General features: G+C 44.8%; 1 protein-coding gene across 1 annotated transcript in view; it reads left to right on the top strand.

Moving 5' to 3' along the window:
- CYBB (cytochrome b-245 beta chain) overlaps nucleotides 1–17,927 on the top strand; it is a 35,967-nt gene extending 18,040 nt beyond the window's left edge. The window contains exons 8-13 of the mRNA XM_006133928.4: nucleotides 6,707–6,799; nucleotides 7,836–8,089; nucleotides 9,800–9,962; nucleotides 10,833–10,979; nucleotides 13,816–13,940; nucleotides 15,591–17,927. Of these exons, the coding sequence (XP_006133990.1) occupies nucleotides 6,707–6,799; nucleotides 7,836–8,089; nucleotides 9,800–9,962; nucleotides 10,833–10,979; nucleotides 13,816–13,940; nucleotides 15,591–15,717 (909 nt within the window). The 3' untranslated portion in view covers nucleotides 15,718–17,927. The remainder of the gene's footprint in view (nucleotides 1–6,706; nucleotides 6,800–7,835; nucleotides 8,090–9,799; nucleotides 9,963–10,832; nucleotides 10,980–13,815; nucleotides 13,941–15,590) is intronic.
- Nucleotides 17,928–18,996: the final 1,069 nt, after the last annotated feature.

The raw sequence follows: 18,996 nt of genomic DNA, 5'->3' as shown, positions 1-18,996 counted from the left end.
AAAGATTGATCTGAATCTAGATATGCAGTAAACCACAAGCTTTGGTAGGAAATCACTTGTTTTTAACATTTTAAAATGTCCAATTGTAATCCAAGACAGACTAAGGAAAGACTCCCCAACTGTACTGCATGTGTAGGGTATCCCCTTAGTGTTTTGCTTTTGAGTTGATATTTGGAGGCCAGGATCCATATGGTATATTGTTGTTGGGTGGGTTACCAGGGAAAGAAGAACTGGGAAAAACAGCTGACGTAAAAACACTGGCCAGTCCACACTGAGTGATCATATGTCAGATGACAGTACCAATCCAGTCTCGTTCAAGTTGGTTGAACTACCATCTGTATTAATTCTGCTCTTGGTTCCATCGGTGGCTCTCTAAACACTTCTTCTTCAGAGACAATTGAAGTTTCCTGAATTGGTCCAGACCACCTCTAAAATAAAATGTTCATATTTAACAGGATGAACAAAATGAAATTGAACACAATTAACATGCCAAAAATGTGAGAACCATTCTCTAGAATATAATCATAAACTTGCAGGGTATATTCAAAATTATATGTTAGTAAACTTCACAGGGTAGGGAGAGTCTCTGTGAGTGTGTCTACACTTCATTCTGAGAGAGAGAGAGAGAGAGAGAGAGAGAGAAATACAAATGTAGACACCCGAAATTGCAAATGAAGCGGAGATTTAAATATCCCATGCTTCATTTGCATAATTGCAGAGTGGTGGTATTGCGAAATAGCGCTATTGCGAGAAAAAAAGGGGTTATTTCAAGAGAGAACCCTTCCCTTGAAATAATCCTTGAACCTCATTTTTTGAGGAGTAAGGGTTATTTCGAGGGAAGGATTTTCTCTCAAAATAACCCCATTTTTTTTCTCACAATAGCACCAGTCCGTGATTATGCAAATGAAGCACAGGATATTTAAATCCCTGCTTCATTTGCAATTTCAGGTGTCTACATTTGCATTCCTTCCTCGATGGAGGAATGAAGTGTAGACATACCATGTGTTGTGTTTGTACAATGGGTAGCACAATGATGTTCCTGGCCTATGATTGGAATCTCTAGGTGAGACGGTAATGCATATAGCAAATAATATTGAGAGGGAAAAATTCATATTAGATAGGTACCATGCATTAATGTAAAACAATGGCTCCGGAAACATTGAGGCTAATATGTTCATTTTAAGGATGTTTTTGGTTTGGCTCCTCATTATGGTAAACTCCAAAGAGAGTCTTAAAGTAGTCTGTCTAGGTACTCAATTCATGTCTGTCATTGGTGATTTTACTGTGCTACCAAAGTTTTTGGATCCCACCTGATCTCCAACGGAGCAGCAGCATCTCTTCACTAGATCTCAGCTTCCATTCAGTTCTATCAGTAGGAACCACACTCTTGTGAAGGTGAGGGGAGACGAGCACAGATTCATATCAAGACATCAACAGAAGTGCCAGGCCTTATTCAGTATCATCAACTGAGAGTATAATCATAGGAGAGGGTGAGAGTTCCAGTTCTGACATGCTGAGGACTTTTATTTTCCAGTGTTTTATGTTGCTATTAAAAAAAGTACTTTTCTGACAAAAACAGACTCATTTTCCAAGTAAAAGCTATGGAGTTGCATGTGTATAAATGAGAGCAGAATTTGCCCCATTACATTCACAATGGAGAGGGGCAAGTCTATACTCAACTTGTTCTTGATTTCTTTTCAAATGTGTTAGATCATAATGGGTGGGTTTAAAATGTTATAATAGTCCCAGGCTTGCTACTCGACCTATCAGTCCCATTTCTGAAAATGTTTTCATAGAATCATAGAATCATAGGACTGGAAGGGACCTCAAGAGGTCATCGAGTCCAGCCCCCCGCCCTCAAGGCAGGACCAAGCTCCGTCTACACCATCCCTGACAGATGTCTATCCAACCTGTTCTTAAATATCTCCAGAGAGGGAGATTCCACCACCTCCCTTGGCGATTTATTCCAATATTTGACCACCCTGACAGTTAGGATTTTTTTCCTAATGTCCAATCTAAACCTCCCCTGCTGCACTTTAAGCCCATTACTCCTTGTCCTGTCCTCAAAAACCAAGAGGAACAAATTTTCTCCTTCCTTCTTGTGACACCCTTTTAGATATTTGAAAACCGCTATCATGTCGCCTCTTAATCTTCTTTTTTCCAAACTAAACAAGCCCAGTTCATGAAGCCTGGCTTCATAGGTCATGTTCTCTAGACCTTTAATCATTCTTGTCGCTCTTCTCTGTACCCTTTCCAATTTCTCCACATCTTTCTTGAAATGTGGCGCCCAGAACTGGACACAGTACTCCAGCTGAGGCCTAACTAGTGCAGAGTAGAGCGGCAGAATGACTTCACGAGTTTTGCTTACAACACACCTGTTGGTACAACCTAGAATCATATTTGCTTTTTTTGCAACAGCATCACAGTGTTGACTCATATTCAACTTGTGGTCCACTATGACCCCTAGATCCCTTTCCGCCATGCTTTGGAAATGAACTCATCACACTGGGTATGTCTACACTGCATTCCTCTCTTAAAAGAGGAATGCAATTGCAGAAGCTCGAAATTGCAAATGAAGCAGGGATTTAAATTTCCCAAACTTCATTTGCATATTTGCATCCGAGCGCTATTTCAAAAAAGGGGCTTTTTTAAAAAAAACACAGTCTAGACGAGGTTATTTCAAAATAAAAACCCTTTTTCGAAAGAACCCGTACTTTTTTCAGGAGTACAGGTTCTTTCGAAAAAGGATTTTTATTTCAAAATAACCCCATCTAGACTGCGGGGGGTTTTTTGTTTTTTTTCAAAAAACGCTTTTTTGAAATAGTGCTCAGATGTGAATATGAAAATGAAGCACAGGAAATTTAATTAATTTATTCTTATGATTTTAGTAAACTTTGAGGTTTTTAATATATAATCTCTCTCTATATATATAAAAAAAACTTTTCCTGCGGGATGACAGAACGACTTCATCATGTCACTCCACATCCCTTCTGCCTCCTCCCTCCCTTCCCCTTCTCCTTTCACCAGTGCTTGGGAGCTGGGGCTGCCATGTTCTGGACTCTCTCCTCCTCCTTCCCTGGTACTTGGGGGGAAGCCATGGCTGCCACACTGTGGCCTTGGCCTCCTACTTCAGCAGCTGGGGGGAGAGAAAGCGCAGGGCCTGGTGAGGCCTCAGCCCTCCTCAGCAGCTGGGAGGAGAAGGGGATAGAGACGGGTCTGGCGTGGCGTTGGCCCTGCCCAGTGGCTACAGGGGCAGGAGAGCCAGGACTGGCCCAGCCTTGGGCCTACAACAAGCAGAGCTGGCAGCCTTGCCTCGGCCTGGCAGCCGCAGTGGGAGGGGACAGGCCAGGGCTGCCACACGTCAGCCTGGCCCTCCCTGGCAGCCGGTGGGAGAGCTGGGGCTGCCTATCCCCCATACCCGCCAGAGAGAGGGGGGCTGGCAAGTGTAGTGAGCAGGGAGCACAGCTTGCTAGTGTATTCTTAATATCACATACTGCATGCACATAAAGAGTCAAAAAGCAAGAGAAAAATAAATGCTGAGTGGAGTAAGGAGTTGACTCTAAAGGCAGAGTTATGCTTATTCCATCATAGAAAGCCTGAAAAATCCAGGCCCTCTGTTTTGAAACTAGGAATGACCAATTCGAACTAACTTCAGAAGTTTCGAGAGAGTGTAAACATGCTGATCTAAACTCTTCACTTCAGAAAAATCCTAGCCACAAAATGTGGGCCTCCTATTCATCCAGTCTTCTCATCCTCACACTGGGATTTGAGAATCTTCACCCTGCCTCCTAACTGAGCTTTAAAAGAAAAAAAATTGTCCATACTAGATTTACCCAGTATTGCTCAGGTCCTTAACTCAAGTAATTTTTGTTTTTCTTCATTTAAATAATTGTTCTGGGGTGCATGTGGGAGTGAGGGATTTAGTAGACAGACTGCCCCAGGGAGAGAGGACAACTCCAGCCCTCTCTTACCACAGCAGCTTGGGGCCAGCTTGAGAAGCACCTTTCCATGGGTGCTACAGCTCCAGGAGGCACAGCCAGGGAAGGGGTGTATGGGTCAGGTCCAGACTCATCTGCTCCCTGCGCCCTCCAGCTAGAGTGAGGAATTCAGCAAACTGTGCACTTTCCCCTTGCTCCCTGACAGAAGGGAACAGCCAGCAATGTTCCTGTATTAATAGGGGAGGGAGCTTCAGCATTCTCTGCCCTCTGTAAAGCATGCTGGGTGGGGGGGGGGGGAGGTTTGAGGGGGCAGAGATTTGGGGATGACACAGTCCCAGCCAGAGGGAGCAGAGAGGGCATACCCCAGCCAGCCCCTTTCACTGCCTGGTGGTTCTATCATTTTTCTGTATGGTTTTGTGAGACGCAATCCCATTCCAGGCATATTGCATTTTCCTGGCACAACCAAACTCTGACATTGCTTTAAATGATCGTAAGAGAAAGCTGTATACCAAATTTGGTGGTCCTGGCTCTTATAGTTTAAGAGGAGTTCTTGAACAAACGGACAAACAGATACACAGACAAACAAACAAACTCTCAAATCATATATATAGTAGCCCAATGTCTGTGACTCTGTAACGCTGAAATGCTGGCAGTTCCCTCTGGGCGGCGCTGTTGCCTCCCGCTGTGGTGCTCGGCTGACTTCTGTATCGCTTAGCCAGGCCGCTGCGCGGAAGCAAGCAGCACAAGCGGCTGTTTGGGCCCAGCGCTCCCCATGCAGCACCCCTGTTTGCACTGCTTGCACTGCTTGCTCCCGCGCAGCAGCCCGGCCGAGCAGCGCAGAAGTCAGCCGAGCGCCACGGCAGGAGGCAACAGGGCCGACCAGAGGGAACAGCCGGGGGCGGGGTCTGGACAAGCGTGCATCTGTGATGTCAGGAAAGGGCGCTGGATTCCAAAGGAGGAAAGCGGAGCAGCCACAGAGGACACGGAGGAGACAGAGAGGAGAACAGAGGAGGCGGAGGACAGTGAGAGAGAGAGTGAGAGAGACACAGCAGGAGGAGGAGAAGAGAAACACAGAGTGAGAGGCAGGAGGAGGAGAAGAGAAAGAGAGAGATGGAGAGAGAGGCAGAAGGCGGAGAGAGCTGATAGAGAGAGGGGGAGGCAGTAGGAGGAAGAGAGAGACAGAGCAAGTGACCGGAGGCTCAGGAGAGAAGACTGACGTGGAGGAGAGACCTGAAAATCCTGTCTTATGATGAGCTAATTTGCTAGTATATAGTAGATTAACCTACGTTGTGCTCAAAGGCACTCTGAATGTTAGCCAAAGGGGAAGGAACACCCATAGAAGAATACTGTTCTGTACCAGCCAGCTGTACTTTAGTGATTGTAAATCCATCTCTAGCACCTGCTAGAGGGAAAATCCACTCCCAGGCTTTGTGTACACTGCAAGTTTTTGCAGCAGAGGCATAAGGATCTTGTGCAAAAGGTTTTTTTTGCACAAAACGGAAGAGGCTACACTGCATCTTTTTGTGCAACAGGGCTTGACAAATACACTCCCCGCTCGCCCGTGGTGAGTAGATTTTACGAGCTGGCCAGTGCAGGGGTGGACTGGCCCAGTGGGCGCGGCCCCATCCGATCCGCTGGCCAGCGGAGGAGCAGAGCGCCACTGGAAAGGGGGAAGTGCGACGATTCTTGCCACCGGGGGCCTGTGTGCAGATCCGGCACGAGGAGGCGGGGCGTGAGCCAGAGGGCGGGACACCGGCAGACACCAGGGCTCTGGCATGATGTGGCCCCACCAATTTTAAAGGGCTGTGGCAGCTTGGCTCTGGCTGCGGTGCACGGCGCAGCCAGGCCCCACCCCGCCCTGCCGGCTCCAGTCCTGCCAAGGCTTGAAAGAAGGGGTGGGCATGAGGAAGGCCGGGATGGAGCAAGGCATGTGAGAGGGCACAGGGGCATGAGGGGAATGGGGGCCGAGGGTGGTGAGGGGGCGGGTATCAGGGAAAAAGAGGGCAAAGGGGGCAGGGGCAGGGAGGGAAGGGGGAGGCACCAGGAGGGTGCAGGTGCCAAGCGATTCTGGGGGTGAAGCAGAAGGGCAGACACCTGCAGGGGAGGGACCAGCACCAGAGGAGAGAGGCAGGGCAGGTGTGTAGAGGGAGGTGTTAGGAGAGGGGATGAGGAGGGGTAGCTCACATGATCAGAGTGGGGCTACTGGAGGAGTGGGCACAGGGGGGAGAGAAGGGCTGGTGGAGGGGGACAGGTCTCAGGAGGGCTGAGGGCAGTGAGAAGGGCAGGAGTCAGGACAGCAGAGGAGGGTGAGGGGTTGGGGGGCAGCAGGCACCGGGGAGCTGATGGAGCAAGGGGAGGAGACATGGCAGCAGAGGGAAAAGGTAGAGGTTTATGAGATATTTATTAATAACTTGGGTGATATGTATTAATAACTTATTAGTAATTACTGTTCTTATTCTTATTAGGAATTTATGCTATTAAAAAACACTTTTTGGGGGGGAAGGTGGTGAGCCCCTTTTTTGTCTGGCGAGTAGGGTTTTCCATAATTTGTCGAGCCTTGCTAATGACATTGCGACTCATGCTAATGTAGACATAGCCTCAGAGGAGGAAGTTGGTTTGATGTTTCAAGTTCCTACTAACTGATGAAAAGCATGAAGTCACTGAAATTAATTTCTGTGTAAAGCCGCCAATATTTTGTGTAAAGTAACTGATCAACTTGTATCTTGCTTCCTCTTCTCATTTTCTTCTTATCTTTATTCTGCTAACAGACATGGAAGTGGGTAATAGTTCCTATGATTTTGTACTTCTTTGAGAGGATGGTGCGATTTTGGCGATCCCAGCAGAAAGTTGTAATCACCAAGGTATGTATCAATGTTGTTTTTATCTTAGGCAAAATGTCCCTCAGTTCTCCCATTATTTGTTGTCAGTAGTCAAGAATACAGTATGGTGAGTGTCTGCAGGAAAAGGCCTGGATTTCCACCCCCCAGGATATGTTATTAGACAAAGTACCGTTGGGACGTGTACTGAGTGCTACTAACAAAAATGGGTCCCTTCAGCAGTACAGTTGCATTTCTGTTTATTTATGTGCTCTTTGAAATACTCTAAATCTTTGTGCCTCAGTTGCCCACCTGCAAGATGGGAATAATGATACTTCCTTTCTCCAACCCTTTCTCTGTCTTGTCTGTTTAGACTGTGGGCTCTCCTGGGCAAGAAATGTCTTTCACTAGGTGTCTGTGCAGTGCCAACCACAGTCGGGGTCCTCTCTAGTCTGGGCCTCTAGAAGTTACAAAATAATTACAAAGGTTGCCAGTTCCAAAGTTAGCCAATAGACTAGAACTCCTCCTCCAAACCTCTCCTGAAAATTGCTGGCAGATTCAGTGGAGAGGTCAATGTTAAATAGTCATGGAGACTGAATTTCTATCTTGCCCCTCAAGATAGTCATTTCTAGTTAGGCTTAAAAAACCACAAGGGCAAGGCAAATGGTCATACCATAGCTCCCATGTGGAAATAAACTTAAGACTTCAGTTTCCAGTTCTGTCAATCCAAAGCCCTGCCTGGGTGTTATCTCCCATCCCTGAACTTCATGAACACATGATCCATTCTGTGGCACTGACATACTGCACCTGGAACTAGTCACACATGTATCCAGCATGGGCAGTATACTAGATGTAGCTGTTTGCCTTAGAACAGTTTGTATAAAATGATAAAGAATAGTCACAAAATGGTATGAAAATGTTTCTATCAACAATTTAGACCATTGTACAGTCTCCTGTAGACAGTTTGACCAGATTAATTTGCTCCCGTAATGAAATATGACCTCAGATGGTGATGGATGTGGTGATAGTGGATGTGGTGATGGTGCAGCTTTTGACAGCCTTTGGTATTTTGTGCCCTTAGGTGGTCAATCATCCCTTCAAAACATTTGAGCTCCAGATGATGAAAAAGGGCTTCAAGATGGAAGTTGGGCAGTACATTTTTGTCAAATGTCCTGCAGTGTCTCATTTGGAGTGGCACCCTTTCACACTGACTTCGGCCCCTGAAGAGGATTACTTCAGCATTCATATCCGTATTGTAGGAGACTGGACAGAGGGCTTGGCCAATGTGTGTGGATGTGATAAACAAGAATTTCAAGAAGCATGGAAATTACCAAAGTATGTGCAATCTCCATGGTAATCTCTGAAAAGAGAATAGGGTACGGCTAGATTACATCTGTTTGTTGGAAAAAGCTACGCAAACATTTTGCATAGCTTTTTCCGATACTTTTGTTGGAAGAGGCTTTTCCGACACTTGGCCCGTCTAGACTTTCAAAACCCTTTCGAAAGCCCCCTTCTTCCTCATAGAATGAGGGGCTTCTGAAAGAGCGTGTTTGCTCTTCCGCAGAAAAAAGCGGAAGAGCAAATGTGTTTCCTGGATGAGGTGGAGTTTTTTCGGGGTACCTCTGGTATCCTGAACACCCCGCCTCCTTCCCTTCCCCCTCCCCAGTCTAGCCGTACCCACAATGTTATATCAAGTATGTTAGGCCTAAAATTAGACCTACCCTCTTTGGAGGCATGTGTCCCACATTCCTTCACTCCCCTCATCCTGGCGGATGGCTACTCTCTAAATTTTCATTCCATGCTTGCTCACAAAAATCAATTTTCTTAAAATTCACATTTTGCTGACCAGGGACAAGTGTTTCTGAGGAGGTAAATTGTGTGTTTGCCTGGATTTCTGAGTGATTTTGTCGATGGAAAATGCACTTCAGCAACCTTAAATGTATGGGCCAGATTCTCAGGCTCCAGTTCTCTCTGAAGGGCACTACTACACAGCAGAGCTAAAGCTGAAATAAGCTACGCAACTTGAGCTATGTCAATTGCATGGCTTAAATCGAAATTGCTTATTTCAGCTTTTGGCGCTGTCTGCACACAGGAAGTCCGAGATAGAGCACTCTTCCTCCGACTTTCCTTACTCCTCATAAAATTAGGGTTACCAGATTCGGGGTAAGAAGTCCTCCAACTCATTATTTCAACATTATGTCAAAATAACTGCTTGTAGTGTAAACACACACTATGTTATTTTGCAATAACATCAGGGTATGTCTACACTACCCCCCTAGTTCGAACTAGGGGGGTAATGTATGCATACCGAACTTGCTAATGAAGCCCGGGATTTGAATTTCCCGGGCTTCATTAGCATAAAGCCGGCGCCGCCATTTTTAAAAGCCGGCTAGTGCGAACCCCGTGCCGTGCGGCTACACGCGGCACGGACTAGATAGTTCGGATTAGGAAGCCTAATCCGAACTATCTAGTCCGTGCCGCGTGTAGCCGCACGGCACGGGGTTCGCACTAGCCGGCTTTTAAAAATGGCGGCGCCGGCTTTATGCTAATGAAGCCCGGGAAATTCAAATCCCGGGCTTCATTAGCAAGTTCGGTATGCATACATTACCCCCCTAGTTCGAACTAGGGGGGTAGTGTAGACATACCCCTCAGATATTCTGAAATAATGCTGCTGTGTAGATATAGCCTAAGTGACCAGTGGAGAATTCCACTAGCGGAGGAGAACTCACCACTGATATAAAACTAGTGGAACCAGCTTCTGTGCCAATGATCTTTCCTATCATCAGCAAAGGGGTTGATTGGGGAGAACTCTGTTATACCAACCAGCCAGTGGTGTAAATTAGAGCAGCCCCTAGATTGCTCTATGTCATATTAGGACTGGGTGTCACAGAATCAGGGAGCTGTAACTAGTTTTACAGTGCCTCATTCATACCCTTTACCGACAGGTACTTAGACATAGGGAAGACTAGAACCCACACTTGCTGTGCATGGTGATAGGTACGTAGATGATATTTTTAATATTATTAATTGTACTCCTTCTTTTAGGATAGCTGTGGATGGCCCCTTTGGCACAGCTAGTGAAGATGTATTCAGTTATGAAACTGTGATGCTGGTTGGAGCTGGAATAGGGGTCACTCCATTTGCTTCGATACTCAAGTCTGTCTGGTACAAATACTGCAATGATGCGACCAATCTAAAACTCAAAAAGGTATGTTTCCCTGGGAGTAAAAAACCTTCCCAATGATCGGGGGCAGGAGGAAACCCATCAAAACAGGCACAGCACACCTAATGAACAGGCTGCCTTGCTCCAAAGATGTGCCTGCCTGCTGGGAGAAGAGTCCAAAGATTTAACAAGACAAGTGTCATCAGCAAAAGGACAAGATGACAGCAGCAACAGCCACAAGGTCCTGGACTTGGCACAGCAACATGGAACATAGATTTCCACTGGATTGAGGAGGGCAGCAGTAAAGCCATTTCACTACCTCTTTTGCTCTGTTGCCAGTCTCAGGTTGCCATAGCCTTGGCATCTGCTACAATCTTCCCCCAGGGGTGGGATTTTAGACCAGTGGAACTAATAGTCACTGATCCACCAGCCATGATTTCGCTTTCAAAATCACCCTGTCTGTTGGGGCACAGGAAGTTCCCACAATTCATCTGTCCACCTGAGGTCACATTATCTCTGCCCACCTCAGTTGGAGGAACTGGACAAGTTCTGCTGCCTACTGAGCTCTCACTGGCTGCAGAGATGGAGGCGAGTTCTCCACCCCATCATTTTTTAAAGGCTTGACAAATTGTTACTCTGAGGAAGCCCGGATGAGGGGCAGCACGATCCAATGAATAGAATTGTGTGGAGGGAAAAGAGGAAACAGTTTTCCTTCTCACATAATTAACTCTGCCCCACTGCCCTTCCAGCCTATAAACTGTTATGCTAGCTGAGCTTCCCATCAACTCTGGTAACAAGGGGAATTTCTAAAGCACCAGGAAACTGTATCTCTACAAATCCCCCTTTTGACCAGCAACCATAGTAGAAATGCATAAGTGCAAACAGAACATAAGAGTTTAATCCTGTCTCTTTCAGATCTATTTTTACTGGCTCTGCAGAGACACTCATGCCTTTGAATGGTTTGCTGACCTCTTGCAGTCCCTGGAGATTCAAATGCAGGAGAGGGATAATGCAGACTTTCTCAGTTACAACATCTACCTTACAGGCTGGGATGAATCTCAGGTAAATCACTCTGGAGAATATGTCAGTCCCTTAAGGCTCATGGAGTTTATTTACTATTTTAACATTGTGTGGGGTTGTTTGATTTGTTTGTGTGAAGACACAGACGTTCAAAAAGGAGCTATACCATTTTTCTAGCCCTTTGTGCCTGTCAAGATTTTAATTTTAGATGGGTTTTATCAGAAAGACCAAGTTGCACAAGCCTATGGCCAACTGAGAAGTTTCCATGTGCTGATACCCTCCCCCGCTCCAGATGGAAGCAGCTCTCATCTCTTGCTGCCCACACAGTGTTGAAAGGCAACTAATACCTCCAGGCTGCTACTGGCCACCAACATAACCAGCCACCTCCTGTCCCCTAACTGCAGTGCAGGTGAAAAAGGTTAAGCACTCAGGACACATTATGCATACAAGCCCAGGGGACTGGACTGCAGGGGCTTCAGTGGCACTAAAGCCTGTCCAGAGAGGTAGCTCAGCAGAGGAGAGTGCCTAGTGTACAGAGCAGCTCTGTGCTCCCTGAAGGCAGGACCCAGAACAGGGAGTGGGGAGCAGGAGAAGGATGCTATACCACTGCCCTGGTGACTGCTATGGAGCCTGCAGGTTCGGGATCAGAATACGCTGAAAAACGCTTGTCTCCCTGCACCCCTTCCAGAGTTGGCACATAGCAGGGGCTGTGCTGACAGACCCTCACGGGGAGCAACTTAGTCCCTTGCACTGCAGCCTTCCCTTTCCCACAGCAGTCTTTCAGACTGTCAGGGCTGTTCCCTACTCTGGCACTTTGAGTGCTGAAGATGGGGGCCTGCAAAGCTCAAAAAGAAAAAAGAAAACTTTGCCTCCATAGACACTGGTTACAAAAGACTTCTCCCCAGAATCACAATACATAGATTTTGGGGAATCACTGCCACCATTAAGTGATCTTTATCCCTAAAAAAACAGGGGTGAACACTTGAACCTACTCCAGCTGTACCCCAAGCTCTTTTACCCCAAAAGAGCTTGAAAAAAGAAAAACAAGCTGCAATCCCTGGTAGCTGATCTCTCAGGCAGAGGCATGCAGATACACACAGACAGATCTTCCAGGACACAAGAATCAAACCATCACCTTAAAAAAGTGATTTTTATTACAAAACAAAAGATAAACTTTATAAAGCATACTTGGTTGCTAGATGTTACAGAGCAACTAAGGAAAATAAATTAAAACAGAGAAAAGTCTCTGGGCACAATGCTATATGGTAAATGGGGAGGGGAGGCATAGATTCACAGAGAGCAGTTCAAACCAAACTATAAAATAAAGAAAAAATACCCTGAACATGACTAGGTTCACTTTTTCCCTTTACTTACTTCCAATCTTCTCTTTATTCAGTCTACTTCCAGGCCCCAAATTCCTTGGAGACATTGTAGTCCTGTCTGGGTTTAAACCATTCTGTGTGTCTTAACTCCAGGTTTTTCTTTCCCACACAAAGAAAGCAGGTAGAGATAATTATACAGTTAAATTTCATCCCTCTATCTCCCTGTTCCTCCCAGCCCCCTGGCCAACACTTTTGCTAGCTACCTGAGTTTAACCCCTAGTCACCGGGTGCTGGTAAGCACTCCTCTCGTCCATTACACACACCTTACCCCCATCATTGGCTATTGGACCACCCCACTCATTGAGGGTGGGCAGGTGGCTGGTTAGCAGGGATCCAACCAACTGGTACAAGCAGAAAATATGGGACAATTTGCCCATATTTAAGAAAAAGTCAGGATACGTACAGGAGGGCTTAATATGGGACTATCCCTTTAAAACAAGATGTCTGGTCACCTTAGGGAGAAGAGATAAGAGTTCAGAGGGACAAATTCTCCCTTCAGACATGCTAGTGCAACCTCAATAAAGCCACACCATTATAACCGTGGGGAGAATCTTGTCCTTACTGTAGCATTAGAGAACCTAAATCAGGCAATGTATTACAACAGAAAGCTAATTACTAGCTTTACAATTCAGAGGGATAGTCATGTTAATCTGTAACTAGAAAAATTAAAAAACAACAAATAGTCTTGCAGCACCTTAGAGGCTAACAAAAATGTAGATGGCATCATGAGCTTTCGTGGGCACAACCCACTTCTTCAGATGAATGGATCTCAAAATCACTGTATTATTTCAAACCAATTTCAAGACAGCTTGACAGGGAAGCTACAGAACTTCATTTCATTTACAAGTTTGATTCCTGCTCACTACATTCCACATCCTAATGTCCAGGGCTCGCCGAACTGCAGCGAGCCCCGCTCGCCAGCCGCGCTGTCCGGCGATCTGCGCATGTGCAGATCGCCCGAACCTGGCTCTTCCAGGTTACAATCTACTCGCCATGGGCGAGTAGATTGTATTATTTGTCGAGCCCTGCTAATGTCATTAAAAAAAGGGTACTTAAAGTGAGTACTAAGTACTCTTACCCTCTTCGTTTAGCATGGAAACTTTAATTGACAATTTCTTTCCCCTTTTTTTTTCTTCTTTTTCCTCCTCTTCCCCACCCCCCATTCCCTCTCTGTGCTATTTATTTGAAAACTGGACCCCTTAAACTCCATTCATCTGAAGAAGTGTATTGTGCCCACGAAAGCTCATGGCGCCCTCTACATTTTGTGTTAGTCTCTAAAGTGCTGCAAGACTATTTGTTGTTTTTTACTAGCTTTAAGATCCAGTATTTCCAATTCCTGAGATAAACATAAATTCCACATCCCAAAGGAACTCTTCTAGCTTGCATATAATTCCACTGCATTTTAATGGGGTGAACATTTTAAACTAGCACTAAAGCAGCCATCTCTAAAGTTCTCTTTACAAGGTTCCCTAAAGTCTTTATTTCTTTTCCCATAGGCCACTCATTTTACAGTGCACCATGATGAAGAGAAAGATGTGATTACAGGTCTGAAACAGAAAACCTTGTATGGCAGACCCAACTGGGACAATGAGTTCAAAACCATTGCAAGTCAGCACCCAAGGTAAACCAGGATTCAGATCTATAGTGTCTGTGTCATCAAAAAAAATTACCTTACTCCTTCTGTTGGCAATATTTTGAAGCAAAGTGATCCATCAGACTGGATGTGGACTTCAGAGCCAGGAATTCCCAAAGTCTAGCTCCTCACCAACATGCCAGGTGGTCTTGGTCTTTAGAAGTACTAAATGCCTGGAACTCCAGCTGATGTCAGTGAGAGCTACAGATGATTAATACTGCTAAAAACAGGCCCTAAGATGGATGAGCTGTATCTGAACACCTAACATTTGAAGCAACAAAATTAGAGGCAGCGTTTGAGAATCTGGGCCTACCCTCTCAGTCTCAGTTTCACTGAGTCAAATTTTCACTCCATTGAAATCAATAGAAATTTTGCCTTTGATTTTGGCAGGACCAGGATTTAGCCCAGGAGTGGGCAAAAGCCACTCAGCAAGCCACATTCAACCCACCTAGGGCTTTGGTCCAGCCTGCACGGCTGTTCCAGGCCCTGTCCTCTAGCGCATTGCCTGGGAGCCAGAGCCAGATAAGCACTTTCAACTGCTTCTATATAAAGGGCTCGTGCCTTCCCTACACCTGTCAGACAACACATTGCCTGGCAGCTGTGGGGAAAGCGCGAGCCCTTTAAATAGCAGCAGTTGAAAGGATTTCCGTGTCTCTGGCTCCCAGGCCACGTGTCGGAGCTGTGAGCTCTTGTAACTGTTTCTATTTAAAGGCCTCGCGCCTTCCCCATAGCTGCTAGGCAACACATTGCCTGACAGGCGCGGGGAAGGCGCGAGCTCTTTAAATAGAAGCAGTTGAAAAGGCTTGTGCGTCTTTGGCTCCCAGGCAATGCGTTAGTGATGCTGGAGCTGTGAGCCCTTTTAACTATTTCTATTTAAAGGGCTCGCGCCTCGTTACCTGGTAGCTACCTGGCAGGCACAAGCCTTTTAAATAGAAGCAATTGAAAGGGCTCACAGCTCCGGCCCCACACTAGCCTGTTGCCTGGGAGCCAGGGACATGAAAGCCCTTTCGACTGCTTCTATTTAAAGGGCTTGCAGCTTCCCATAGCTAGCAGGAAACAGCCCCAGGGAAGGTGCAAGCCCTTTAAATAGAAGCAGCTGAAAGGGCTCTAGGCAACACACTAGCAGCGAGGCCGGGAGTATCGAGCCCTTTAAATAGCAGGAATTGAAAGGGCTTGCAGCTCGCTAACATGATACCTGGGAGCTGCAGGGGAGGCATGAACCCTTTCAACTCCTGCTATTTAAAGTCTCCACCCCTTCCGTCCAAGGCACTGCCACTTCCAGAGTGGCCCATGACTATTTCAAACATTTTTGAAGTGGCCCCCACTCAAAAATTATTGCCCACCCCTGATTTAGCCCATCATCTATTTTAAAAGCAGTTATAAATCTTGCCTGTTTTCCCCCATGGCTTTTAGGGGGGTAGATTAGTTCCTCCTTGCAGAGCACTGTGAAGATTTAAAGAGATGTTAAATGTATTAATGTTATGTAGCTGATTCTGTAATACAAGGTTCTATTTTAGTGCCTTTAATGGTTGTCAGCTGCAGATCAAATGATCCATTTGCTCACCCACACAACTCATGTGGCTGTGGATTGATTACCTGCTTGATTACTTACCACAATGTGATGTTCTTTCTTAACAGTTCCAGAGTAGGTGTTTTCCTCTGTGGACCGGAAGCCCTGGCTGAAACACTTAACAAGCAGTGTATCAGCAATTCAGCTGCTGACCCTCGAGGAGTACACTTCATTTTTAACAAGGAAAACTTTTAACTTGCTGGCCTCAAAAGGACACAGGAATGCTAAACCCAAAAGCCAAACAGCTTGTTTGCTTTTCTGTTGGAGTTTGGAGATTATGGACCAGATTCTGATTTCTGTTACACTAATGTAACCCTTTGCTTCAGTGAAATTGCCCTGGATTTACACTGGTGTAACTAAGAGCCCAGTTTGACCAGGGTCTACTTGCATTGGCCCCCACATTTTGAATAATTTAGCAGATGTCTGTTTGTGGGATTTGTCTCAGTTAACTACTGTTAGCTTCCTGTCATTCCTAGTGACATCCTCAGAGTACCAATAGAGGTTGCATCTTCGGGAGCAAGTTTACACTGATAATAGCTTAGTCCCATGAAACAAAAAAGTGTTTTATCATAATGCTTGCTACTTAACATGCAGTTTATCTTGGTTGCATGGAAAGAGAGGTTCGGAGAGGAGTGAATGGGAATGACAGTTCATTGCAACAGGAAGATTAGTAGCTGCTTTGTACATTAGCATTTTCAAGCTATCAAATCCAAGTTGACATTTCTTAGGCTATGTCTATACTACAAATTACTTTGTATGACTTCCAACACTGTTACCGCCTGTCCCAGAGGAAGGAGTTATTAAGCTGACAGGAGAGCCCTCTCCCATCTGCTTAGATCATCTTCACCAGAAGTGTTAAAGTGGCACAGTTGCATCAGTGCAATAGTGTAGGTATAGCCTTACCTAAAAGAGAGAGTCTCTAAAACACAACTCTTTACTGTTCATGTTGGCAAAAGGAATGTACAGATGATTGTTGCTGTGGCTACACATTTTTAATGTTCTAAAGGCACTGAATTAGATTGTAAGCTCTTTGAAGCAGAGACCTTGTCTACCTGTTTGTTTATACAGTTCCAGTACTTATTTTTAATGGGTTCTATCCGTGCTACTGTAATAAATAAGTAGGAATAAAGCACATCCAGGACAGAAATGAGGTGGTTTAGTCTGCTTCCTTCATTCCTCAGCTTTGTTAATATCCAGTTTTTCCAAGTGATACCTTCATAAAGAGCTATATTTTCCCTGGTGTTTTTCTGGTATATTTCAGCTCAGGTTACTGTGATGGTCATAATTTGCCTGAAACTAAGAGCCTTCAAACTTCTGACAATGCACCCCTCCCTAGCACTCAAGTCTTTGAATGCTTGATACTTTTATGTTCATGGCTCAGAAATATAAGCAAAAATAGGGTTCATGTTTTCAAAGTCTCCTCTAGCTCTGCTTTCAAGGACAGCTCTGAAATAGTGAAAGTGCTCATCAAAGGATTAAATGGGTCTATTCTTTGGAATTTTTAAATGCATATGATTCTTCAGATCCTGCTGCTGAGCTATTTCTCTTTGATAAGAGAGACAGGTATTGAAAAGAGGAGTTCCTGTGGGCTGTATTTGTGATTTGTATGCATAAAGCTCTTTATATACACCCACATACAGAACAGTGCTTTAAAGGAAACGTGATGGGCCACCTGGAGAGGCAAAAATAAGATGAATTAGGAGCCTACACAAATGGATTTTTAGTGCAGACTCAGTAGAGAGACAAACACATTCACTAACCAACCACCGAAGGGAAAAGGCTTCCAGCAGCTAAATTAATGTGCTATGGGGTTCCCTGCATGTTTTCTGGCTTTAGTTTATATTCCCGCAGTGCAATGCCTGCTTGCTGCCTTTTCAGCTGATAGGCAGTCCCCTGGAGCTCCTTCACACCAGTTAGACCTTGCAGCCATAATCATGTAGCAATGTTATCAAGTGACTGCCTATTTCTTCAATTCCAGCCATGTTTGCAGAGGCTTCTGATTGTACAAAATGTGTTATTAGACAGGGTATTCATCACCCCCATCTTGCATCTTTATTTTATGCAAGTAGCTTATATTTAAGTACTTCAGAAACACAGCTTCCCATTTCTTATTTAATAACGTCAGCTCCTCAGAGCTGTTAAATGTCGTTTTCAATTATATCACTGTTTGGAGAAAAAAAATGTCATTTTGCCCGGAGCTTGTAAATTCCAACTTTTGTTGTTCTGCAAGGACATTTTTAAGTCTGAGTTATAAGGTGGGTGAGATCATATCTTTTACTTCTGAACTTCTGAAGACTGAAAGAGAGAAGCTTTCGAGGTACACAAATCTCTTCTTCAGGTCTCTGTGTTGCTTGTAACCTTGTCTCCCTCACCAAATAAAGTTGGTCCAACAAAAGATAACTTCATCCACCTTGTCTCTCCAATATCTTGGAACCAACACAACTACAACACCACTTCAAAAACAATTTTAAAATATGCAGCTCTGACAGGAGGTCAGAATATAGTTTAGTTAGAATGAAAGAAGAGTTTCTTCTTAAGAAAATGTAAAAATCTTGCTTAAACAAAATAAGTGTGTGATCTCACACTATTGAGGTCAGATGGAGTTTTGCCTTTGATTTCGATGGGAGCAGGATCAGACTTTAAGGCTGTGTCTAGACTGCATCCCTTTTACGGAAAAGGGATGCAAATTAGACACATCGCAATTGCAAATGAAGCGGTGATTTAAATCCCCCCGCTTCATATGCATAAAAATAGCTGCCGCTTTTTTCCAGCTCGGAGCTTTGCTGGAAAAAAGCGCCAGTCTAGACGCGGATCTTTCGGAAAATAAAGCCTTTCCCGCTTCATTTGCAATTGCAATGTGTCTAATTTGCATCCCTTTTCCGTCTAGACACAGCCTAAGTGTACGAGAAGAGTAGCAAAAGGAAAGGCAATTAATAATTACATAGTGTTTTAGTATGTTAAGAATCTTGCCTTTCATTATTTTTTACTTAATAGTTTTGTTTTCATCTGTTAGTTTTTTAAAAGGTGCCATTATATTTATTTTCAAGACTCCCACAATCTTTTCTGCTTCCTTCGGATATAGTAAGGTTCCCTGTTGTGGTATTTTATTTCTGTAGCATAAGATCTTTGTCATCTTTAATTCAGAATAAAACATCCCAAGACACTTGCTAATCCCCACTTTCCAAAATCATAGAAGAATTAGCAAATCTTAACCAAACGGGGTGAAGAGGGAGAGGCTTGTAGTCAACATAACTATTTGATTCCTTCAATTGCTTTTAAAGGTTTGATGCCTCAGACAGCAAACAAGACAATTTATCAATCATGGTCTGAGTATAAAGATTTATGTATGGGATACTTTAATTGGCAACCTGGAAACACAGCCAGAAGAAACAAACCTATCCTTTTCCTTCCATTCATCAGTCAAGCTCAGAGGAATGCTGAGGTACTGTTAGAGTTAGTTATCCTGCCTTATGG

The sequence above is a fragment of the Pelodiscus sinensis genome, chromosome 1 (genome assembly GCF_049634645.1).
Source record: "Pelodiscus sinensis isolate JC-2024 chromosome 1, ASM4963464v1, whole genome shotgun sequence".
Classification (NCBI taxonomy): domain Eukaryota; kingdom Metazoa; phylum Chordata; order Testudines; family Trionychidae; genus Pelodiscus; species Pelodiscus sinensis.
Note: the sequence above shows the minus strand (reverse complement) of the source record. Positions and strands in the feature narration are given on the sequence as shown.